We start from the raw sequence: 26,468 nt of genomic DNA, 5'->3' as shown, positions 1-26,468 counted from the left end.
CCACACCCTGCTCTGTGGAGATGGAGTACAGGAGCTGGGGGAACGGAAAACCCTGACATCAGCAGCCCTCTACCTCCCCCTCCACTCTGCACAGCAAGCAGGAGGCTCCTGGGAGCAGCTCCAAGGCAGAGGGCAGGAGCAGCACATGGCAGTGCGAGGAGGAACACGTGAACTGCAAGGCACTTGATAGTGCAAGTTCCCAGCCACACAGCTTACAGGGAACTTAGGTTATAGTCATGGGGGAAAAAGTGTACTAAAAAGATTACGGACTTGTCTTCATGGTGCGTTAGTGTACATCAGCTTCAGCATAAATTCTAATGCGCACCAGCTTGTCATCCACTAACTTTCTGTGTGGACCCTGCTGGCATGCACTAAAAATTCCCTGATGCACCTTGACATAGTACTGTTTGAAATAGGACAACATCAGTGCACCCTAAGGAACTTTCAGTGAGCATCACCTGGTGTGCACTAGAATTTATAGCCCAGCTGGTTTGCATTAACGCACCATCTAAAAAAGCCTTAAGTCACCTTTCCATTGTCTGTGCCTGGGAAACAACTCAGTGTATCTGGGATCTAAACACATGTAGTCGGGTCTCTCACCCTTTAATGCACCCCTCATGTTGGATGTAGTGCTGTAGGTGAGCCTGCCTCAGTTCCCCTCACTTAGGGTATAAACAAGTCCAGCCAGGCTTTCAGGTTCTAAAGAGAACCCTCTACAGGGTCTAATTTATTTAACAGAAAAGAACAACCTCTGGGTTAAACAGTCTTATGTCCTGGCCCTTTAGCCAGGAAGCTCTCTCAGGCTGAATTCCTTGTCTGGAGCTTGGGCCTCTGCAGGGCCTCCTGTCACTGCCATGCTTCCCCCGACAGTATGTTTCTTTGCTGAGTAAATGTTTGGTAGCTCCTTGGGAGGTCCCACACCCAGTTCCGTCTCCTTGGCTGCTTTTGTCCCTCCCTGGGAGAACTTTCTCTCTGGGACTGCTCATCTTTACATCAGCCCCTTCTTTCTAGAAGCACCTCTCCTTGGGAGGAGCTTCCGGGGAGGCTGGCCTTCCTGGCATAGTTTTGCTGAGAGTAGCCCTTCCTGTATGCCTGCCTTCTGAAGCTCTCTCGTTAGGAATCCCCAGAATCCAGGAGCACCTTCTGGACTCCCTGCTTGGGGGGCTCACTGGAGAGTTCCCTTTCTCCAGGAGCACACCTTCTAGACTCCCTGATCTGATGAGCTCTTCTGGGAGCCTCACTCCTCAGGAGCTCCCTATCTCCTTGGGAATGCCTTCCCTAACTAAGCTCAGGTAGCCTTTTATTAGATCCAGGTGCTTATTGACCAATTAACCATTAAGTGGCCACCTGGGACAGTCAGTTACCCTCAGGTGGACCTTCAAAAGGCAGCGGCAGGCAGACATGAGCCTGATTCCCCTTAAAGGGCCCGTCGCCCTGTGACACAACACCGTGGGCAAAATTCTTCCCTTGATTTAGGGCCTAATCCTCTGAGGTGTGGTGCTCCACTGCAATAAGAGTTTACTTCAGTCGGAGTTATAGCTACAGGTGAGGGCATGCCAGTGATTCATATAATGTCATTATAATAGCTCCAGTATTATCTTCTTCTCATCCTTTATCCATCCTTACACTTTATCCATCTGCTACTGCATATTTAGCAGGTGTTTTCACTGAGACATCCATAACGATACCAAGGTCTTTTTCCTGAGTGGTGACAGTTAATTTAGAACCCACTGATGAGTAATTCAAGTTACTCTTTCCAATATGCATTTTGCATATGTCAACATGGAATTACATCTGCCGCTGCATTTAGTCTATTCTATGCTATTCCTTTCTAGTCTGTATTCTGCACAATTTGTTGTACTACCGTCATCATTACCTTCAAGTAGTACATTAAGTGACGTAATTAACATTTTTCATATCTGATTAATTATTTTTCTCACCTACTCCCCAAGGGAGAAATTGTATGAGTAGGGTAGGCATTTTGTTGCTTTGTTTGTTTTTATAAATTAGATGTGTTGAGCTGTCTGGAGTAGCTCATGAGCATGAGTGCCAGCCGCAGGCAAACTGTCAAGAAGCAGGGCACAACCCCCAAATTGGTTGTGAGTTCTATACTTAGATTTCACCAAGAAAGTAACAAGTGTGAACTCCTCAAGTACTATAGCAGCCTAACCATGGAATCACAGACAGTCCCCTCGGGTATTCTGGTCTATCTTGCACCCAAGCAAGCTTGTCTTTGTGATAGATTGTCCCTTACACAAAAATCACAACAATATTCAGGTTACTTCCAGTCCCCAAGGACCAATTACACATCACAGGTCAGTTACACTTAAAGACAATGCTTGTAGCCAATCCTATAATAAACTAACAAAAGATTCATTAACTAAGAAAAAATTAGTCATTTACAAAGTTAAAGCCGGTCAACAGACACACAAATGAGTTACAGTCTTAGATTCCAAAAGGTAATAGAAACTGCTGCGATATGCAAGTTTTCTGTGTCCTTTAGAGCTAACTGAAGCATAGCACCTTGGGGATCCCTTGCTTATGCTGAGAAATATTGCCCTCTCCAAATTCCAAGCAGCATAGTGATGCAGTTCCTTCTGGTCAGGAACTGTGTCACTGTACCAGCATTTTTATTCCCTTCCCTTAGACTTTAAACTGATGGGACAAGAGTTGGTGCCCATCTCCTCTTCTTGGGCACAGGGATAGGGGCAATCAGCTAAGCCTTTGTCCTTTAATGTCTAAAAAGGCTCATTTGTTTTCAGTGGGCCTTCATGTGTGCAGGACCAGCACTTTACACTGATTAATGGTTCTTTCCTGTTTGGTGTGTTACGCAGTTACAGAGGTTTACAGTGCAAACACTCAATTTAACTTTTTACCATGGGATACAGATGTTTATAAGTGAGATCAATATATGCAACATCCTACAAGTATTTAATCAAATCTAAACACATTCTAACAAACTTAATATCACTTTTAAAAATGCTAACACACAGGTGAGCTAAACTGGTTTCCAGCTATGCACTTGTCAGTGTCCAGTGAGGTCTTGGGGCCTTGGTGTAATCTGGCACCTGGCCTGGTAGCGTCACAATATGTCCCCTGTGCTGTGCATTTATATTAAAGAAAGCAAGATCAGAAAAGTGCTCCATGCACTTGGAGCAGAAGGTGATGAGATTTGTGGTGGTTTTTAGTTCCTGTTGGAGTTAATTCCACAGCCTTTCACTAGCCCTGAGAAAGCTCTGCCTACTGCACATTCAAACTTTTTATATTTACACTGAACAGTTCGTTTGTGCCTGAGGAGTACAGTTGTTGACCATATTCCTCTTTAGATGATCTTTTAGGAATCCTGGGCCCCAACTATTGACTGACTCAAAAATAAAAACCAAGCCCTTGACTCTCTGTTCTATAAGAAGCCAGCGTAGAGAATGAAGGACAGGTTAGATGGACTCATGGTAGCCTGTGTTGCCTAGGAGAGACATTGCCATTCTACATGGCCTATTGCCCTCAGACTAGGAGGATTTTCCCTTAATAAATGCTAGTCCCACTTATTCCTGCATGCACAGGTTGCTGGAGTAGGGTATTAGAGGGTCAAGCTCAAAAACAATAAGGGATTCATGAGAACAACAAATTGTCACTTACACGCATTGCATGTGTGTTTGTTGTCCCAGTGTTGCCCATTTTATAAAATACAATCTGGCAAACTAAGCTTCCAAACTGCAATGAAGAAACAGCCATATGGTTAGGAATTTGTTTGCCACATTAGACACCCTCACATCAGTGCAACAAACAGAAATAAGGAAAATCACAAGGCCATCTTTTCAACTTAAGCTGATAATACACACAATTTACGTTTTAAGGTCACAAATTTTCTAGGTTCTGCTGGAACTGGTAGTCCAGCTTTGGTTCAAGATGTGGCATCTGTTGAGCAAAGTCTTTTTGAGGTAGTCCTGCCTCTGCCTCAGGCTGCTCTTGGAGAAACTGGTGGTGCATTTTTGTTATCCCTTTTCTCTAATCAATAGGGCAATAGATTTACACTATAAACCTCAACTCCAGCAGATACACTTTGAAGTGTCATAAAAATACACAGTGCTTTTAATCATTATGGGGCAGATTCCTGATTAATATAACTTGTCATAGCTCCAACTAAATGGAGCTATGACAGCTTACATCAGATGAGGTCTGGCCCTATATCTCTAAATGATTGCAAGGAGTCTCACGTATGCTGAACAAATTATGATGGGCCAGATTCTGGAACACTTATTCTGCAAGCACTTTAGTACATTATTCAGTGAGTATTTCCATCTGTTTCGGTGGGGCTACATAGAGAGAAACATTCTACTCAACACGAGTAAGGGTGAATCTGGTCTGATACATACCTCACACCGTCTTGTCAACTGTCTAAATGGGCCATCTTGATTATCACTACAAAAGTTTTTTTTTTCTCCTGCTGATAATAGCTCATCTTAATTAATTAGCCTCTTACAGTTTGTATGGCAACTTCCACCTTCATATATATCTTCTTACTATATGTTCCATTCTATGCATCCGATGAAGTGGGCTGTAGCCCATGAAAGCTTATGCTCTAATAAATTTGTTAAAGTCTCTAAGGTGTCACAAGTACCCCTGTTCTTTTTCATTAGAGTTTAGTTATTGTACATGTAAGTGGTCTGAAATGATGGACTTAGGTTGTCTTTTTAAAATTTTTGGAAATCAATTCTAGTTTAATGATGCTGCCAAGTTATCATTTCAGAACTTTTTTAAACAGTTTCTTTGGGGAAAAAAGTCATTGAATTCCCCTAGATATTTTTAGCCAGGGTTTAAATTGTACCTGCTAGACCAGATCAATCAAATTTACTGAGATTTTGCTCTGCATTAGCATTTGCCCATATAATACCAACCTCCCAAGGGAAGTGGTCCTCTTTTTTTTTTTTTGCTTTTAAATCCCAACTTTAGGTTTTTCTGATTTACTTTCTGTGTCCATCTATGCTAAACCTATGGACACAAACAAGCAATATTAGACCTAAAGGCCTGATACTAAGTGCTGAATGCCTTCAGTCCCTAGGGTTACAGGAGTCACTCAGCATTTTGCAAGACGGAGCACTAAAAAAGAAGTAGAAGGTCTCATTAGTGTAACTATAGGGACCTCCATCGGCCAATTTATTATTGTATATTTGTGTATATACAAAGTTCTGTATGTTTTTGTTATAAAAAGTATAACATTAAAAGAAATACAAATATCTGAACTGAAAAAAGCTAAACTCTATGATCAGATATTGTGATACCACACCGATGAAATAAAAAAACAGAATTGACCTTTATATCTGTTCAGTAGCTAAGTGATACATGTAATGTCACTACTCTGCTTATATTAGTGTTTTCTCCAGATGACATTGTTCAGCAAAAAGGTCTACCACCTGACAGTGCCATTGTCTTCTTTTATACCTGATTCATTCTATGGCTTAAATTGTCATTTTGCGTCAGGAAACATATTTTTAAGGGCTGTTATTGCACCTCAGAGTTATAGTAACTCTCTTCTATAGACACAAGTCTTCCAAACATTTCAGTAGCACCTTCCTTATCAGTGTTGATGTAATTCTCCCATATCCGCTGAAAGGATCCAAAGCATTCAGTTAATGGATTGTTTTCTTTCTTAGCACTAGTGTTACACATCTGTATGGTAATAGGTTTTCATGGGTTAAACAAGGCCTACATTAGTGAAGTAAAAAACAGAGACTATTTAAACTTGAGTTCATCAGACCCAAGTACTGAGTAGTTAGAAAGCAACTACAGGACCAGGATTATGCTTTGTGGTGTAAACCTTTGCTGAACCCTTCGACTTTGTCAGTTATAAGTAATCAGGCAGATCCTCCACCTAGTCACAGTTACATTTCTAACAGCATGGCATTATTAGCATTGATTAATTATTATTGCCTGGATGCTGACACTGCACAGAATAAAGAGACTTACAGACCATGTTGTAATGTAGTACTGTAGAAACACTTCAACAGCAACAATACTTGATACTAATTGTATTAGTTTTCAACCACACTTTCCCAAGGAAACAGGATATGAAACACTTTACATAGAGCCAAATCGTGTGCTCACTCCTAATTCAGAGAAAACTCCGTCTGAACTCATACTTGACTTCAGCAGACTCATAGACTTTAAGGTCAGAAGGGACCATTATGATCATCTAGTCTGACCTCCTGCACAATGCAGGCCACATAATCCCACCCACCCACTCCTGTAACAAACCCCTGACCTATGTCTGAGCCATTGAAGTCCTCAACTCATGGTTTAAAGACTTCAAGGTGCAGAGAATCCTCCAGCAAGTGACCCGTGCCCCACGCTGCAGAGGAAGGCGAAAAACCCCCAGGGCCTCTGCCAATCTGCCCTGGAGGAAAATTCCTTCCCGACCCCAAATATGGCAATCAGCTAAACCCTGAGCATGTGAGCAAGACTCACCAGCTAGACACCCAGGAAAGAATTCTCTGTAGTAACTCAGATCCCACCCCATCTAACATCCCATCACAGGCCATTGGGCATATTTACTGCTAATAGTCAAAGATCAATTAATTGACAAAATTAGGCTATCCCATCACACCATCCCTTCCATAAATTTATCAAGCTTAGTCTTGAAGCCAGATACGTCTTTTGCCCTCACTGCTTCCCTTGGAAGGCTGTTCCAGAACTTCAGTCCTCTGATGGTTAGAAATCTTTGTCTAATTTCAAGTCTAAACTTCCTGATGGTCAGTTTATATCCATTTGTTCTTGTGTCCACATTGGTACTAAGTTTAAATAATTCCTCTCCCTCCCTGGTATGTACCCCTCTCATGTATTTATAGAGATCAATCATATCTCTCCTCAGCCTTCTTTTGGTTAGGCTAAACAAGCCAAGCTCTTTGAGTCTCCTTTCATAAGACAGGTTTTCCATTCCTTGGATCATGCTAGTAGCCCTTCTCTGTACCTGTTCCAGTTTGAATTCATCCTTCTTAAATTTGGGAGACCAGAACTGCACACAATACTCCAGATGAGGTCTCACCAGTGCCTTGTATAATGGTACTAACACCTCCTTATCTCTACTGAAAATACCTCGCCTGAGGCATCCCAAGACTGCATTCGTTTTTTTCACAGCCATATCACATTGGCAGCTCATAGTCATCCTGTGATCAACCAATACTCCAAGGTCCTTTTCCTCCTTCGTTACTTCTAATTGATGCGTCCCTAGCTTATAACCAAAATTCTTGTTATTAATCCCTAACTGCATGACCTTGCACTTTTCACTATTAAATTTCATCCTATTACTATTACTCCAGTTCACAAGGTCATCCAGATCTTCCTGTATGATATCCCGGTCCCTCTCTCTATTGTCAATGCCTCCCAGCTTCATGGCATCTGCAGACTTTATTAGCACATTCCCACTTTTTGTGCCAAGGTCAGGAATAAAAAGATTAAATAAGATTGGTCCCAAAACCAATCCCTGAGGAACTCCACTAGTGACCTCCTTCCAGCCTGACAGTTCACCTTTCATTGTGACCCATTGTAATCTCCCCTTTAACCAATTCCTTATCCACCTTTCAATTTCCATATTGATCCCCATCTTTTCCAATTTAGCTCATAATTCCCCATGTGGAATCATATCAAACGCCTTACTGAAATCAAGGTAAATTAGATCCACTGCGTTTCCTTTGTCTTAAAAATCTGTTACCTTCTCAAAGAAGGTGATTAGGTTGGTTTGGCACGATCTACCTTTTGTAAAACCATGGGTTTTTTTTTTGTAAAACCAGTAGTGTTTTGCCTGAGTCAGGTCTGCTGTACTCGATGCATAATGTTTCATGTGGTCCATGGCAAAGCCTTTTTTTACACTCGTACTTCACTTGTCAATATTTAGTTGTCTCCCTTCATGTGATGTAATTGAATGGGTCTCTTTTTTGTGGATTGCTTCTCTGTAGTTCCCCCCTGTACTTTACCAACTTCTATCCTCCGCCCTTTACTAGGATATAGAGTAACCTCTTTGAAAAGTGTCTCCCAAGGAAAGTTTCTGTCCAACCCATGTGCTCCTCTGCACCTGTCGGCTATCTCCCAGTCCTTAGTTTAAAAACTTCTCGGTGACCTTTATAATTTTATATGCTAGCAGTCTGTTTCCATTTTGGTTTAGGTGAAGGCCATCCCTCTTGTATAGGCTCCTCCTTTCCCAAAAGGTTCCCCAGTTCCTAATAAATCTAAACCCCTCCTACTTACACCATTGTCTCATCCACACATTGAGACCTCGTTGTTCTGCCTGTCTAACTGGTCCTTTGTGTGGAACCGGAAGCATATCAGAGAACACTATTATGGAGGTCCTGGACTTCAATCTCTTACCTAGTAGCCAAAATGTGGCCTCCAGGACTGCTCTCCTATCCTTCCCTATGTCACTGGAACCTGCAACCACTGGCTTCTATCAACAGTTTGGAGTATGTTATGGTCAATTCAAGTCAATGGGAATTTTTTCATTCATTTAAATGGGGTCAGATCAGACCTACTATCAAAACTATATTTCATTTTTAAAGGTGTATCTTCTGTAACTAAAATCAGCATTGCGGTTTTAATAACTTGATTTAACTGATTAATAATAATTTACTTAATTAAAAGTTTGAAAGAAAATTACCTGTAATAAAATATTTTCTTCAGAAACATAATATGAAATCTGAAGGTGTAATCACTGAATAAGCTGCACTGCTGTCTAGAGTTTGCATTATCCATAATTACCTTTTCTTTTCCCCAACAGGCCGGAGAAAAACATTATCACCCAGCTTGTGCACGATGTGTCAGATGCAGTCAGATGTTTGCAGAAGGAGAAGAAATGTATCTGCAAGGTAAACAAACAAAAGTTATTATTAGTATTGATCCTTAATGTATTTATTAAAACAATATCTTGCATTTATAACACAGCCCCCTCTAGCATAAACATCTGGGCACAGCCGCTCTGGCAGTACATTTTCATGGCAAAACAGAAAGAGAAACTAAGTGGGCAGAGGGAACTAGCAAGTTGATGTATGAACCCAAGATTAATGTTTTTTACCTAGCTTGGTTCTATAACCTGCAAGTATCAGTAGTACACTTAAATCGTTCTTTGTGTTTATTCTTTAAACAGAGAAAATTAGATACTACCTACATAAGATTTGCTGTTACATTATTTAAAATCACAAATGCCGCTATTCTATTGTCAGATTGATTTAGAGCAAATTATAGTAGTTCACTGAGTGCCAATGTGATCCATGACTTTACTCACTGCAGAAGCCAGGGAATGTTGTGATTCCTTGGTTAATGGCAAGCCAATTTGCTCAGCAGTAGTAGGAATCTGTGAAATCCTGTAACAAATCAATGCTAAAACCAGTCTTGGAGATGATACCAAACCACAAAATTTGAATTTAGATTTCAAACACTCCAGTTGTGTCTGAATCCAGGTTTTCAGTTTAATCCTTTATAAAGACATTACAAGATGGATGTTTGCTGATTTTTGTTCTGATTCAAACAGTCCCAAAGTTCAGAGTTTTGCTTTTGGACCCATCTTGTTTTCTGCAGTTACTGATATATTCAGTATAGTTATCTGTATACAGCTTACCTCTAAATTCTGAACATACTGATGTTATGTTTGACTTTTCAGATTTTACTTTGTTTTTGACTCTTAAGTTTCTGTGCTAATTTTCTCTTTCTCTCTCCCTTTCTCTTTGTTGCATATATGTTTATCTTATTTAAATTTTAATTTTCACCCCCACAGACACTCAGTCCTCCCTCTGAAAATGCTCTTCATGAAACAGCACTGAACAGTTTTACCAGCTCAATTTCATTAACCTGCAATACCCCAAAAATACTTTGTCCACAGTATTTCAATGATCTTCATGCCCAGAAAGTCTGTGAAGGTCACATTATTGTAACTGCATTGCTTCCTGTTCCTATTTGGAACATAAATATAAATCAACCCTGATATCCTGTTCCCAAATTATTAAATTAATGTAGCCAAATTCAGGTGAAATATTCCAGACCAAATGTGGTGCATAGGGACACAAGATTGTCCTGTCTTGGAAACCTCATTGACTTGGATTCTGCACGTTTGGGTTTTTTTACTATTACTGTGCTACTGTTCATAAAACAGAGGTAAATATAAAACATAAGTAACACAGCAGCACTTCATATTATCCTTATTTGAGATAATGAATTTGGCCTGTAGTCTGTTTCCTTAAGGAAGCTCACTCATGCTGACATTTTATTGAAACACTTGCACCCTTTTGATTGTTTATAGGTGATTTGTTGTCGTTGTATATATCAAGCAAATTGCTCTGGTTCAAATGGTCGATTCTCCTGTTCTCTGCAGATGAAGCTTTTCCATTTTTCTGTTTGATAATGTGCTTGCTATAGCAGTTATATTGCTAGTTTAGTTATTGCTCAGAGAAAACCACACACTTATTTAGCTAAAAGAAAAAGACCATAACAGTCTAGCATCTTGTGTTAACTTCATGGACATAGTTTTTAAATTTAAATTCTCCAGGTAGAGTTATGCTCTTTTTTGAAGCTTGATTGCTAATATGTTCCAAAATAAGACTACTTTGTGTAGTTTTTTTCTAATGTCTACTGCACCATGGCCTTCTGGTTTCAATGTATTGTATTTCTAGGCTGGCTTCATTCTATATTTGTTTGCTGTTCTCTTTGCCTTATTCCTGTGATACTCAAACTGTGGCTTGCGAGCCGCAAGTGGCTGTTCAATGTGTCTCCTGTAGCTCTTTGCAACACACGATATTAAAACACTATGTGATTTAATTATTAACCGATCAGGATGCTTTACTATTTTATTAATCAATCCAAGTTATCAACTTGCACTAAATTATTAACTTGTTTGCTGTGAGAATATGTGTATATATATATATAAACTAAATATTTCCCCATCGAACTGTTTAAATATGAATACTACTATAGTAAATGAAACAATGAATTCATACTACTGTGGCTCTTTTGGGTAATGCTGATTGATAATTTGGCTCCTGAACCACTGAGGTCTGAGTATCACTGCCTTATACAATCTCCCTGAATTAATTTCGTGTGGTAGTATTTAACTTACGTCCCACTTATAAGTAGGGAACGCAAGATGAATGTTAATTTCATGAGCAATTAAGATAGCAGACCAGATTATCTGCTAATGTAAATCAGCATAAATCAATAGAACTATGGCATTTTACACCAGCTGAGAATCTAGACCAAAGTGTGTACATTATTCGGAGGATAATGAGGGACATAGAGAGTTTTTTTGTTTGTTTTGATGAGTAGGGGGTTGTTATAGTTTAAAGAATTTTCAAAGAATTTAAAAAAGAGCTAAGCCTGTTTAATGATTTCTGAGTATCCCAAAGTTGTCATATTTTGACTTAGAAACCATGGGTGAAATCCTAGCCCTGTTGAAGTTAATGGAAAAACTCCCACTGACTTCAGTGAGGCCAGGATTTCACCCTGGTTTCTATGATTATTGGAGATCGGTGTTCTGCCCTTCATGCTGAAAGCTGCATTTACAGGACAGAATTCACCAAAGTGCTGGCTTTTATTTTCAGGTACTTCCATTTGGCATCCAGCCTGTAGACAGGCAGCCAAGACTGAAGAAAAAAGCAAGGTAAATGAAACATCTTTTAAGCCAGTTTTAATTTATTACATTGTCTTATTGTTCTACTGGCCACTGAGATTGTTAACCACAGTACTTTAAATGACAATACAATTGGCGCAGTAGTAATTTATTTATTAGAGTCTGTATTTTAGCTAGTCGGTGGTTAAACCTATCCTTTAAGGAAATTCTTGGCCTGAGGTATATGAATGAACTCTTTGTCATTAGATTAGGATGTAACGAAAGATTAGTGCACTGGCAGCCTCTCTGTTTAGATGGCTATAAATAAAACATCATTGGAATCTCGCTATATTTTCCTTACATAAAAATCTCTTTCTAGCACCTTTTTTTTGCTTTTTTAGAGCTGTCACACTTACTCAACCTAATTTAACCTCTGATATTAAATAAATACTAACTACGATGATTTGTGTGGTGGAAAGGGGATGATCTCTCTCTGTGTGTAGTGGAAAGAAGAAGGAGTTCTGGGAATCTTAATAATTAAAAGAACAGTTGATGGATGAGCTGACTCTGAAAAATGGAAAATTAATCAATAATTAGGGACATGGTCTGTCTCAAGTAGTGGGACTGAGACACCACTGTCTTGCTTAATGGAGTGAGGCCAAATGTGGGGTCTTTTGGATTGTTTTCTCTAGATGCATCAAGCGGTGGTCTTGTTTGAAAGAGCTTTGATTTGTCTTGAGAAAAATTATACTCCAAACGCATGGGACAGGACAGGACAGAATTCAGGGCAGCAACTATGAAAGGAGAATGCCCACACATCTGGTGTGTTAGCAATTACATCTCTGACCGAAGTACAGCTTTGAAAAACATTATTTTCGGCTTCATCCTAAAAGGTCATGGCCCCATGTATTGTACCCATGTATTTAGGAGAGGTAAATGATTGCTCTGATCCATCATTTTTGGAGAGCTCTGAACTCAAGTGAGTGTTTAAAATGTAAAGTAGCCAATTAACCTTTTGCCTCATAAATTTCAGTCAATAGCAAGTGGTATTTCAGGATAGAAAACAAAAACAAAAAAATTTCCAAATGACCTTTTTTGACAACCAAGTATTTTAGTTGGTAGAAGAGCTATTGATTCAGCATAACAGTATATCCTACATTTTCAGACTTGCATCTCATTTTACTCTCAATTCATTAATGGAAGTTGCTGGCTAAAACTCCATGCAACTTTTTGAAAATGTAGAGATTGATAAATTTAGGAGTGGGATTATATGATGGGGCGCCTGTGATAGCAGGGAACTGGACTTGCTTACATAGGATGTGCTTCTAGTAGGGCACCAGGAAATTTGTGCTTCTCCAGCCCCCGCCCTCTTCCCCATGCCCCCGCCTCCTCCCAGCTTCACCTCTTCCCTCCCCTGCTCTGCCTCAACCCCGCCCCCACTCCACTCCTTCCCTAAAGCCCCAGCCCTGCTCCGTCCCCACCCTCTTCCCCGCCCCAGTCCTGCCCCGACTCCCCTGAAGACTGCAGCAGGGTCGGGCCTGCACTCAACGGCAGCAGGAAGTGCAGCAGCCCAGCCCCAGTCGTGCTGCTGGGGAGTGCTGGGGTGTGGTTCCCCGCTGCCCCCCAAGCCAGCCCCACCCCTCACCATGGAGGCCTGCCCGCCTGCCCCCCCCCCCCCGTGGAGGGGGCTGCATAGGACCCCAGAAGAGCTAGGGACGGCCCTGCTTCTAGTCATATGTTCCTATGTAGTTAAATATTTTTTCCTCTTTAAAAGAACAGTAGACACTGTTGTGCTGGCCAGGTGCTAGCTGGGCTTCCCCCTAAGGCACAGAAAGCACCCTCTTAGGACTTTGTTTAAAGACTGACGGATTAGCCACACATCTCAAGTGCTATGCAAGTGCCCCTAATCTTGAGCAGAGTGAAAGAGGCTCTCTATGAGTAAACCTCATAAAAGTCAGGGCGAGTTTTGCTTCAGTAAGAAATACAGAACCGGACCAAAAAGTTGTTCAGCACTAACTCTCATTTACTTTGCTTTTTGTTTTAACTTACCAGCGCCTTTTTATATAGGAGAAACAAAAGAGAAGGAGGGAATTTTATAAAGGGTAGGGGTGAACCGTTAGCACAGCTTGTGAAGGTGACTGTGTAGGATGTGGCAATTGATTGACATTCTAGTACAGGGGTTGGCAACCTTTTAGAAGTGGTGTGACAAGTCTTCATTTATTCACTTTAATGTAAAGTTTCGCGTGCCAATAATACATTTTAATGTTTTTTAGAAGGTCTCTCTCTATAAGTCCATACATTATATAACTAAACTATTGTCGTATGTAAACAAGGTTTTCAAAATGTTTAAGAAGCTTCATTTAAAATTAAATTAAAATGCTGATCTTACGCTGCCGGCCTGCTCAGCCGACTGCCGGCCTGGGGTTCCGTTCACCCGGCTGGCAGCAGGCTGAGTGGGGCCTGCGGCTGGGACCCTGGCTGGCCCTACTGGGATCAGGGAAGTGGGTGGGCAGGCAGCCAGAACCCCAGACCGGTAGCCTGTCGGTCTGGAGTTCCGTCCGCCGGCTCCTGCCAGCCCAGGCGGCTGCTGGCCCCGCTCAGCCCACTGCCGGTCTGGGGTCCTGGCTCTGTCCCCACAGAGTAGGTACCTACCTTCTCCCTGGTTCTAGCCATTCTCTTCCTCTCTCTGCACTGAGATGAGGGTGGGAGTGTGCTGAGAACAGGGCGGGGGGTGAAGGAGCAGGCTGGGGGTTGGGGTGCAGGGTCTGACCAGGAGCTAGAATGAGGGAGGGGGCTCAGGGTTGGGGCAGGAGGTTTGGGTGTGGAGTGCTTACCTGGACAGCTCCCATTTGGTGCGAGGGGTGCAGGTGGGAATGTGTGTGTGTGTGTATAGGAGCTTCCGTTTGGTGCTCAGGGTGGGGATGTGTGGGGTGCAAGAGTCAGGGCAGGGGGCTGGGGGTGTGTGAAGAGGGTGCAGGAGTCAGGGCAGGGGGCTGGGGGGGCTGGCTATGTGTGGAGGGTGCCGGAATCAGGGCTGGGGTTGGGGGGGTGCAGGGGTCAGGGCATGGGGCTGGGGTGTGGGGGTGAGGGCAGAGGGCTAGGGGTATGTGAGGGGGATGCAGGGGTCAGGCCAGAGGGTTGGGGTGTGTGGGTGGGTGCAGGGGTCAGGGCAAAGGGCTGGAGGTGTGGGCTGGGGTCATGGAGGTGCTCCCAGCCCCCTGCCCTGAGTGGCTCACAGCAGGGGGCTGGAGGGAATATGCCCTGATTCTACCCCCTTCCCCAAGGTCCCCGGAGCAGAGAGTGCGCTGCAGCTCCGCTTTTATCTCTCCCCCTCTGTAGCAAGGGCCGTCAGCTGATCAGCCACAGGGAGAGAGAGAAGGAGGGGCAGGAACCCAGCACGCTGGGGGAAGAGGCCGGGGGGGGGGGGAGCTTGCCTGCCCTGCAAGGAGAAAGCGGGGGGTGGAAAAGAGCGGGCCGGGCAGGATTTTTAGTGGCATGCTACTGTCTGCCCGGGTCTGGCAGATAGCAGCATGCCATTAAAAATTGGCTCGCATGCCATGTTTGGCACACATGCCATAGGTTGCCGACCCCTGTTCTAGTAGATGAAGGAGAGCATCCTCAGGGTGATCGTTTTAAAAGAATGATTATTTTCTATGTACTGAGCACAATAAATGTATGTGAAGAAGGCAGAAAGAGTATCAGAGGGGTAGCAGTGTTAGTCTGTATCCACAAAAACAATGAGGAGTCCAGTGGAACCTTAAAGACTAAGAGATTTATTTGGACAGAAGCTTTCGTGGGTAAAATACCCACTTCCTCTGATGCATCTGAAGAAAGAGTGGGTGGACGCATGCTCCAGGGCTTTAGAGATGAAAGAGTGGAGGGGAAAAGGTTGGGGAGAAACAGGTGGAGCTGAGGGATATTTTTTTCCTCTAAGAGATATAAGAACAAGCTTGCAAGCAGACAGGAAGGAGCCAGAAGAACAAGAAAAATTGCAAATAAGGGAGAGGAAGGGCAAGAGTCATCACAGGAGGGGTGGGGTTGAAGGCTGGCGGATAGATGAGTGGGCAGAATGCTGGAAGCAGGGAGCAAAAAGGTCGAGTATATAGAGGAGCAAAAAGTAAAAGGAGCAGGAGTACTTGTGGCACCTTAGAGACTAACAAGTTTATTTGAGCACAAGCTTTCGTGGGCTACAGCCCACTTCATCGGATGCATGCAGTGGAAAATACAGGACAATTTTATATACACAGAGAACATGAAACAATGGGTGTTACCATACACACTGTAACGAGAGTGGTCAGTTAAGGTGAGCTATTACCAGCTGGAGAGAAAAAAAACCTTTTGTAGTGATAATCAAGATGGACCATTTCCAGCAGTTGACAAGAACGTGTGAGGAACAGTAGGGGGGAAAAATAAACATGGGGAAATAGTGTTACTTTGTGTAATGACACATCCACTCCCAGTTTTTATTCAAGCCTAATTTAATGGTGTCCAGTTTGCAAATTAATTCCAATTCAGCAGTCTCTCGATGGAGTCTGTTTTTGAAGTTTTTTTGTTGTAATATTGCGACTTTTAGGTCTGTAATCAAGTGACTAGAGAGATTGAAGTGTTTTCCAACTGGTTTTTGAATGTTATAATTCTTGACATCTGATTTGTGTCCATTTATTCTTTTACGCAGAGACTGTCCAGTTTGACCAATGTACATGGCAGAGGGGCATTGCTGGCACATGATGGCATATATCACATTGGTGGATGTGCAGGTGAATGAGCCTGTGATAGTGTGGCTGATGTGATTAGGCCCTATGGTGGTGTCCCCTGAATAGATATGTGGACACAGTTGGCAATGGGCTTTGTTGCAAGGATAGGTTCCTGGGTTAGTGTTTTTGTTGTGTGGTGTGTGGTTGCTGGTGAGTATTTGCTTCAGGTTGCAGGGCTGTCTGTAAGCAAGGACTGGCCTGTCTCCCAAGATCTGTGAGAGTGATGGGTCGTCCTTCAGGATAGGTTGTAGATCCTTGATGATGCACTGGAGAGGCTTTAGTTGGGGGCTGAAGTTGATGGCTAGTGGCATTCTGTTATTTTCTTTGTTGGGCCTGTCTGGTAGTAGGTGACTTTTGGGTACTCTTCTGGTTCTGTCAATCAGTTTCTTCATTTCAGCAGGTGGGTATTGTAGTTGTAAGAATGCTTGATAGAGATCTTGTAGGTGTTCGTCTCTGTCTGAGGGGTTGGAGCAAATGCGGTTGTATCGTAGAGCTTGGCTGTAGACAATGGATCGTGTGGTGTGGTCTGGATGAAAGCTGGAGGCATGTCGGTAAGTATAGCAGTCAGTAGGTTTCCGGTATAGGGTGGTGTTTATGTGACCATCACTTATTAGCACTGTAATGTCCAGGAAATGGCTCTCTTGTGTGGACTGGTCCAGGCTGAGGTTGATGGTGGGATGGTTATAATAGTATCAACTGAGAGGACTGAGTTTTGGAGGAGAGAAGTGGGAGCTAAAAGTGACAGAAATCAGAGCTTGATAGAGATGAGATTTCAAGAAGAGTAATGGACAATGCAGAGAGCAAGGGAAGTTTGTGTGAGCAGATACTGATCAGAAATGGGGAAAATGGAAATGGGAGAGCATAGTATCGAGTAAAGAGCGGGTCACAGGAGTGACTGAATCGGCTAGTAGAATTAACAGCATTGGAAGGAAATCTACTGGGATTGCTCCTCAAAATGAGGAGCCAGAGGTTGCCTGCAAAAGGCAGGAATTTAATAGATCATCCTTCTCTTAGGGAAACAAGATAGCATCTTTAAAGTCAGAAAAGTCACCAACGGAGGTGCCCAGCTGAGTTTTATTAAATATATTCAACCCAATTTTTTGTGCTCTTAATTTAGTCAAAGCAGATTTGACTATGTACACGCAGACTGGGGCTTCATTCAAAGCTCACTGAAGTCAATCAGAGTCTGTACATTTGACCTCAAAGGAATTTGGATCAGGCACTTGTTGCATGCTTAATTGCTTTTCCGACTAGAACTGAACTTTAAACTCTGCAGTACTGGAGCTTAAGCAAAAACCTAAGGGCAGTTGAGGTAAGAGGAGGCCGTAGAGTATATGGGTTACATGTTGGCGACACTTTCAGGCCCCTTACCCAAGTTGGAGAAAGATGTGATGTACCTAACAACACAGGTTGAGAAACTTTCAAATACAGAACTGTACTGCCACTATTATAGGGTCTTTTATGTCACCACACTCTCCAAACATTATCTAATAATACTCTACTTACATACCTGATTTTGGAGTCTTTTTAGCCGTGTAATGGAAATATCCAATGACGCACACCCTTGTGCTGATGTCCTGGTGAGAAAAGGCTTTCAGTATAAATTTGAGAAGTAAACAGGGTGATGAAACTCCTCTAAAGCACTTCATAGATCAGCCAGATATTCCAAAATAGATCGATTGTTTCTTTTTTATATAACTATTTGTTTAGTGATCCGTTACACTGAATAGTGCCTTACTCCACAAGTTGTCCCAAAGTAATGAGACTACTTGTGGAATGAGGCACTACTTAGTGTGAGGAAGGATCTCACAATCTAGCTCTTAAGACATATAAGAAAATCATAGAAGCGGCAAAAACGCAATATTAACAATGACAAATAGGAATGTATCACTATTTTGGTAGAGACACATTATATATCAAGGGACCTCAGGAGCCATCAAGTATTTTCTCTTTGGTAAGGTAATGTCATGTTAGAGATCAAAGATTTATTGTAAAATTCTTAATCAAATTCTATAAATTATTTAGTCAGGGCCTTTTTGAAGACAATTATACTGGATGACTCCTACAGACAACTGTGAAATTAGACCCATTCTGTGGTTGTACCTATAAGGTAGAAGCTACTATCAGTAATGAACAGGGATAGCTCGGACAATAACTAGATCTGACAGCTTAACACTACTAACAATATGTCACCCCCAGACAAGACATTTCTGGCTTTAGGAATACTGTGCATGACTATCACTGTACTCATGGCAAAATTCACATCCACTTGCAGTCAAGCACAGGTTTCTCCATACAAGCAGAAAATATTTTATGAGGAGCTAATGTACATGGCTGAAGGATAATGTAGGGAATAAATGTTATTTTCATTATTTTATCATTTAAATGTGGATCCCACAGGTTGGTTTCAATTTGAATAACAACTTCAAGATCTTTCATTTCTAGTTGTTCTTGTGTCTCACTGACCTTCTTTTTTGTTTATAATTGATGCTACTTCTCACAATAAAGGAAACTACCAAAAACATTGCAGTAAAGTTCTGTCATGACTTAGATGACATTCTAAATGCAGTAACTAGTTTAAAAAAAACAGGGACTACGTGCCATACTAAGATTGGCATGAATATTAATCTGTTGTACTCAAAATAAGAGAGCAAAAGAGACAGAGTCCCGGATCCTCGAAGGTGGTTAGGCCCCCAACCCCCATTTTTCCCTGGAAAAATCATGGAGCAGGTCCTCAAGGAATCAATTCTGAAGCACTTAGAGGAGAGGAAAGTGATCAGGAACAGTCAGCATGGATTCACCAAGGGCAAGTCATGCCTGACTAATCTAATTGCCTTCTATGACGAGATAACTGGCTCTGTGGATGAGGGGAAAGCGGTGGACATGTTGTTCCTTGACTTTAGCAAAGCTTTTGACACGGTCTCCCACAGTATTCTTGCCAGCAAGTTAAAGAAGTATGGGCTGGATGAATGGACGATGAGGTGGATAGAAAGTTGGCTAGAATGTTGGGCTCAACGGATAGTGATCAATGGCTCCATGTCTAGTTGGCAGCTGGTATCAAGTGGAGTGCCCCAAGGGTCGGTCCTGGGGCCGGTTTTGTTCAATATCTTCATAAATGATCTGGAGGATGGTGTGGATTGTACCCTCAGCAAGTTTGCAGATGACACTAAACTGGGAGGAGAGATAGATACACTGGAGGGTAGGGATAGGATACAGAGGGCCCTAGACAAATTAGAGGATTGGGCCAAAACAAATCTGATGAGGTTCAACAAGGACAAGTGCAGAGTCCTGCACTTAGGACGGAAGAATCCCATGCACCGCTACAGAGTAGGACCGAATGGCTCGGCAGCAGTTCTGCAGAAAAGGATATAGGGGTTACAGTGGACGAGAAGCTGGATATGAGTCAACAGTGTGCCCTTGTTGCCAAGAAGGCATGTTCCCAATGGCATTTTGGGATATATAAGTAGGGGCATTGCCAGCAGATCGAGGGATGTGATCGTTCCCCTCTATTCGACATTGGTGAGGCCTCATCTGGAGTACTGTGTCCAGTTTTGGGCCCCACACTACAAGAAGGATGTGGAAAAATTGGAGAGAGTCCAGTGGAGGGCAACAAAAATGATTAGGGGACTGGAACACATGACTTATGAGGAGAGGCTGAGGGAACTGGGATTGTTTAGTCTGCGGAAGAGAAGAATGAGGGGGGATTTGATAACTGCTTTCAACTACCTGAAAGGGGGTTCCAAAGAGGATGGCTCTAGACTGTTCTCAGTGGTAGCAGATGACAGAACAAGGAGTAATGGTCTCAAGTTGCAACGGGGGAGGTTTAGGTTGGAGATTAGGAAAATCTTTTTCACTAGGAGGGTGGTGAAACACTGGAATGCGTTACCTAGGGAGGTGGTGGAATCTTCTTCCTTAGAAGTTTTTAAGGTCAGGCTTGAGAAAGCCCTTGCTGGGATGATTTAGTTGGGGATCGGTCCTGCTTTGAGCAGGGGGTTGAACTAGATGACCTCCTGAGGTCCCTCCCAACCCTGATATTCTATGATTAATTTCAATAGAAGTTAGAAATCTAAATACCTTAGAGCATCTGGGCCTGGGTCTTTTTTGCAGTCTGTCTGCTTTATTTGCAGTGCTCTAAGTGCTGTTTGCTGGCTGCCAATTAATTACCTAGCACCATGAGACATTGTGAAAAACAAATACGAAAATTTGACAACATACACATAGGGACTCAAATTCTTCCCTTATGCACCCACATGACCCCAGCCTCAAAGCTGCTGTAACTGCAACAGCATTAGCAGCCCTCTGGGACCATTCTGGTAGCCCAGGATCACACCACTGGGGCTCATTCTGGTGGGGGGAAGGTAAATGGTACATGAGATAACTTACTGACCTGCGCAAAAATTAATTATTTTGATGATTGACTAGTTCTCTTTGATGTTTATGTTAGTTTTAGCTAGAGTAGACCATAGCATTTTATTTTTAAGTTGCAAAGCTGAGCTTAAATGAAAGACCTTTTACACTCTTTCTTTCTTAGGAAGCCATGGATAAATTTCCTTTTGCTTTTTGTCCTAGGAAACTAGAACTTCCTCTGAGAGTGTTATTTCCATTCCTGCTTCAAGTACATCAGGTTCCCCAAGCCGTGTGATCTATGTAAGTATCCCCTTCTGCAGTCCCTGCTATAAGACAGAAAGAAAGGTGTACCACTTTTTACTGTTAACTGTTGTTTAACATATTCTGTTATTGCACAGAAAGTTGATATCTTCAAAACCTCTTTATTTGTTGATTCTTGCAAATCAGAATTGACGTTGTCCCATTAAATCTTTTGAATACCATAGTTAAAAATAACAGGATATTGGCCATTTTATTCTTTTCCTTTGCTGTATATTTTTAGGTCTTAGATTACCACTTAGATTTAGATTGTACCAAACATGCAAAGTATCTACAAAGGAAAGAAAAGTTCAAGTAAACAGCAGTCTCAAAGCAGATTACAAATTTAGACTTGAACACTACTGATTTAGCAGATCTAATTTTGACATGGTGAGATTTTTACAAACATCGGTCCTGATTCTGCATGCACATGTTGCATTTCCAGGATCACACTCTTTCTAACCTGAAAGGAATTAGGGACCCGCTTCTAATGTCAGTGAAGTCAGTGAGAGATTTGCCTCTGAGTTCAATGGGAACAGATTTGGGACTTTTTACTAATAATGCAGTTGGAAGGGTCTCAGGCATGAACATGATATCCTAAGGATATAAAGAACCAAGAGGTTCCAGCTGAGAGAGTAGCTGTAATGAGTATTAAAATAGTTAAATAAATGCTGAAAAAGCTTCTATTGCTTAATTTTTCCAGCCCCTGGTGGGTGTTACTCTCAGTACCTGCTGTGACAGCCATCTGGAGATCATGTTCATAAGCACGTCCTCAAGGTCACAAAACGGTCAAAGCAGCAAATATCAGCACAGCTGGCAGTCGCCAGGCCTGTGTCTCTGGGAACACTGCAGGATTCCACTTCCTAACCTGCCTGTCCCATGCAGTGTTCCTGAGGCACACAGGTCTTGCTCATTGCACACTAGCAACCCCAGAGCGAATAGCTGCAGACAGCAGGTTACCAATTTATAACTTGACGTTTATTATACAGAGTGGAGGTGTCTGTACTTATCACACAGAGACCAACAGAGAGATACCTTGGAGCCAAAGGCTGCTGTCTTTCCTGAGGTAAAATTTCTATTCCTATGAATGGGAATTTTGCTTGACTAAAGCCTGCGTGAGGACAGTAGAGTTTGGCTCATATAAAGGTGCCTGCCGGTATTTCCACTTGCCTTTCTGGCAGGAACTCCATAGGGCTGCAGACTGACATGTTTTTGAAACGTTTCCTGTAATAATGGCATGGCCACAACCATCATCAGCACAGACATATTCACTGTACATTGGGACTGTTCTCTCCTAAGAATATTTTCCTTGACTAGATGTGAGATATTTCTCTAGCCTTATGCCTTTCTCTTACTTTTTTACATTCTTCTATTTATTTATACCTGTAGTGGCAAATATCTAGCTGTGGTACAGTACTTGCTTTCAAGCATTTTTCTTGAAGCATATGATTAATTTAAGTATATTTCATGGGCTGCTAATAGTCTAGGACAAACCTCTGTTTTCATTCTCTGTCTAAACTATGTTTTTCAAAATGTCTCATTAAGTCAGTATCTGTGACATAGCTATTTAGGGGAAGTTGATACTTCAAAAGAAGCAAGCTTGCTGTGTCAGTCAGAAAAAAGATTCCCCTGGGGAATGCCACGTCTCTCATTCTCACATTATTAATTGTCAGTAAGCTCTGAGATTGTATAACTCCCATGTAGATATCCAGGAGGAGAATTCAAACCAGTTGTTTTTGAATTCAAATGTTATCTCAGGGTATTCCCTGCACACTTCTTACAGTGGCGTGTACAGTATATACACTGCATTTCTCCCTAGCACAGGTATAAATAGCAGTGCGGATGGTGAGGCACTGATTAGGCCAGTAAAGACACTCTTGACCCCTGAGGGTATGTACCCTACATGGCTCTTTACACACCCAAGCAGCGTCTCCCCCGTCTACACTGCTGTTTCTAGCCGTGTATTGTCCTGTTGCTGGAGCCTTCCATTGTCATGTGTAGCTGCACACTGCAGTGAGGACACAGCCTGCTTCTCCCTGCAGCGTACAGCTACATGCACCCTGCACGCTGCCGCCAGTAGTGTGCAGTGTAGACATACCTTAAATGAGTAATCTCTACCACTCTCATACTCCCTTCCAGCAAAGGAGTTAGCATGGCATGCGTATATTCCGCTTTACATGCAAAACTCAACTTAGCCTGAACAACAGAGCTGTGACCAGTACCTCTGTAATGTGTCAGAGCAGAAGGATGGCATGAAAGAAAGAGTACAGAGAGAAGATTGGGGGGTTAGAAGCTGTGAACTGGTAGTTCTCACACTTTTGAATGTGTCACATTAAAACAGAACAGTAAATCTTAATTATTTAGGGACATGGGGCTATATTATGGCTTTTGAGGTACAGTCCTTGAGGAGGTGCACATAGGCCATGAAGCAGTGAGAATCCCCAGACGTGTTGTAACTAAGACTGGATGCCCGTGGAGTCCCTGAGCTACCTGTTAAAAGAATGCAACAAGCACCATCCCTTCCCTAAACACACATACTTCCCTTCCCCCTTTACTGACACTAAACTAAACTTCACTGGTTTCTTGCACTCACAGAGGGCTCAATCAAGTGCCCATTGAAGTTAATGGGAATCTTTCCATTAACTTCACTGGTCACAGGATTATGTCCAGAGTGAACTGCACTCTAGTGCAGAGGGTCCCACAGAGTGCCCTGTGTACCACTGAAATACCGACTGCCTTCTGCATTAATGTCTTTGGTGGTGCTTAAGTACAAAGTACATTGTTGGGGTGAATTTCACAGAGAGAGAATTAGGTCTGAGCTCTGCTCAGAGATTCCTGAACCTGGAAGACTGCTTTCACGCTGCATAAAGCCTCACTCAACATGTCAAATTTTAGCATACTAGGAGTGGAAATCATAATACACAATTGTAAAATAACATATTCCAAAATAATTTTATGTGAATCGCTTAGTACTTCTGAACAGTGGGGATGATTTTTGAAAAACCTAATACTCTAGATCATTAATGAATCTTATTTATGTTGTATTTTAATATCTATGCCTTTCAGCTTGAATCTGAGTTTTTCCCCCACTATTTTAAATATCACCCACGCTGTTAGAATGGGTAATCATTTTGAACTGAATGATTGCAGAAAATAATGGAATGGTTTTAAAAGGTATTGAGAGCAGAGCTGAGCCATGTTGTCTGTAACAAAATGTGTTTTCATCCACATTTCCTATATTTGGATGGGCAGCGTAGAAAGAATTATACTAAAATATAATATTTTCCAATGAGGCTTGGTATCTTTTGGTTCATAATCAGGAATGAGGACTCTGTGAAATAGATAGTGAAGGAGCTAAAGGTGGGACACAGCTGGAGTAGTGTGTTTAGGATCAGTTACTCATTGAGATAGCTTTATGGAAGGAAGAATAGATATTTGTTTACCCCAGACTCCGGATATACTCACCAAAGAGAAGACCTGGAGGTGGGGAGGGGGGAAGGAGGGTTTGAGAAGCAGCTAACAGCTGTAAGGGTTAGATTACCTGAGACAAAATATATTCTGTATGAGTCAAAGCAGTGGGAAGAAATGTATTTTCTCTTTCAATTGTTTAAAGTGATTTTTAGGAGGATGGTTGTTTTCCATTTTGTCTGCAGTTTCTTCCTTTCGTGGATATTGTTCCTGGGATTTTGTTTTATACAGTGTTCCTGGAATTTTATAAGGTGTTTTGTATGTTTGCTCCAGTACAGAAATAAATTCTTCTTTTGTTCTGTGTTCTCCAGGGTGGTATTGCATACAGATAAGATGTATAAAAAAATAGAGACATTGCTTACTTACATTGATCCACCTCAAAATCATGCTCCATCCAAACTGAGGCATAAGAGGGGTCAGGGCAACCCACTCTGAGTTGTGTAGCTACAGCTATGGAGTGTTGTGAAAATCACAGGTTTTGCAGAAGACTTATAGCCAGAGTCTCAGCCCTCGTTTAAACTGGTTTGGCTTCATTGGATTCCATGGAGCTACACCAGTATTTACAGGCCAAGGATCTTAGTTTGGTGCCTTTCAAATATAAATCTTGATCTTGCAAAGAGCTCCATGGAGGTGGAGCCTAACTTCAGTTGCAGGGTAGGGATCGTACACTGTAATGCAATTTTACTGCAGATTAGTTATGCGGGAACTGTAGGATAGAATAAGCAGCTCTTTTGAATGGGAGAAATTACTGACTAGCAGCATTTCAGCATCTGGACAGGGGATAGTTAGTATTGGAAATAAGTTTATGATTATTCATTACCATCTGTAATGAAAAAGAAAACAAACACTGCAATCCAAAATCACCTTAGAAGAAATGGGCTTTTGCCTGGCCAAGGATTGCAAGATTAGCCCTGCTGTCTCTTTGCGTAGCTAATAGTCAGCAGGATGTAAATGGAAGAAAACTAGGATTATCCAACATTACAACTATACACTAAACTTGAATGGCAGAGAAGTCATCAACATATATAAAGAAAACAACCATGTGCATTTAAGATCTTGTGGTAAGCACTGAAAAGATATTTACATTCTCAGTCATAAAAGAGTTAAATATTTATTGGTTCTTCTGCCTATATGGGTCTGTCCTTTTCTGATTTTATCCTGATCACATTCCTTCTTATCTTTACTGCTTTCTTTCCTCCTTTTCTTAGGCAAAGCTTGGAGATGAAATTCTTGACTACAAGGATTTGGCTGCTCTTCCTAAAAATAAAGCCATCTATAACATTGACCGCCCAGATATGATCTCCTATTCTCCATATATCAGTTATTCTTCAGATGACAGGCATAGTTATGGGGAGGTACTGAAACCTACGATTTTTTTAAATTTGTGAATCTAAAAATTAATATGCATCATTAAACACATCACTGTGTCTAAGTTATTAGACACACTTGCAATTTTTGTAATTACTTTGTAAACTTGGATTAATAGGAGTTATTTTATGCATTCACAGTCACTTGAATTGTCCACAAAAAAAGTGGGATTTACATTTCACTCTTTAGTTCATGGGAAATAAAAGGATAGCTTTTTGTGATCAAATATTTTTTAAAACAAATGAGATTTAATAAAAGTATGTTTTTCTGCCAAAGAAATAATACTTGCATGTGGTAGGAAACAGGAACCATTGCTAATTATAACACAAAGATCAGAAGCCAAACCAAATACCCTTCATACTTTTGTTATATGCAGCATGTTATTTTGGTAACAAAAAAAAGGTATCATTTTTCTGTGCACAAATGCCTTTCAACCACCCCATAATAAGGTTAATTTTCATGTCATGCATACATATTGCCCTTTCCATTTGCAGAGCTAATGTTATAACATTTTTGCTAATGTCATTTTATATTAATGCTGCTTTATGTGAAACATATTTTTACATAACTCCTGTCATAAAAGGTAGTGTTTCTTCTTCACTCAGGTCTGCCTTTCATTTCATTTTCTAATTTCTTTTATAGGTTTAGATTTT

The 26,468-nt window shown here is 41.7% G+C and overlaps 1 protein-coding gene across 1 annotated transcript in view; it reads left to right on the top strand.

Annotated features, from left to right (window-relative positions):
* The window catches only part of ABLIM2 (actin binding LIM protein family member 2), a 171,563-nt gene that overhangs the window by 82,787 nt on the left and 62,308 nt on the right, over positions 1–26,468 (top strand). Inside the window, exons 7-10 of the mRNA XM_077814657.1 lie at positions 8,765–8,852; positions 11,574–11,632; positions 20,905–20,982; positions 25,656–25,802. Of these exons, the coding sequence (XP_077670783.1) occupies positions 8,765–8,852; positions 11,574–11,632; positions 20,905–20,982; positions 25,656–25,802 (372 nt within the window). The remainder of the gene's footprint in view (positions 1–8,764; positions 8,853–11,573; positions 11,633–20,904; positions 20,983–25,655; positions 25,803–26,468) is intronic.

This window comes from Eretmochelys imbricata, chromosome 4 (genome assembly GCF_965152235.1).
Source record: "Eretmochelys imbricata isolate rEreImb1 chromosome 4, rEreImb1.hap1, whole genome shotgun sequence".
Lineage (NCBI taxonomy): Eukaryota > Metazoa > Chordata > Testudines > Cheloniidae > Eretmochelys > Eretmochelys imbricata.
The sequence above is the reverse complement of the archived record's forward strand: the minus strand, read 5'-3'. Positions and strand labels throughout refer to the sequence as shown.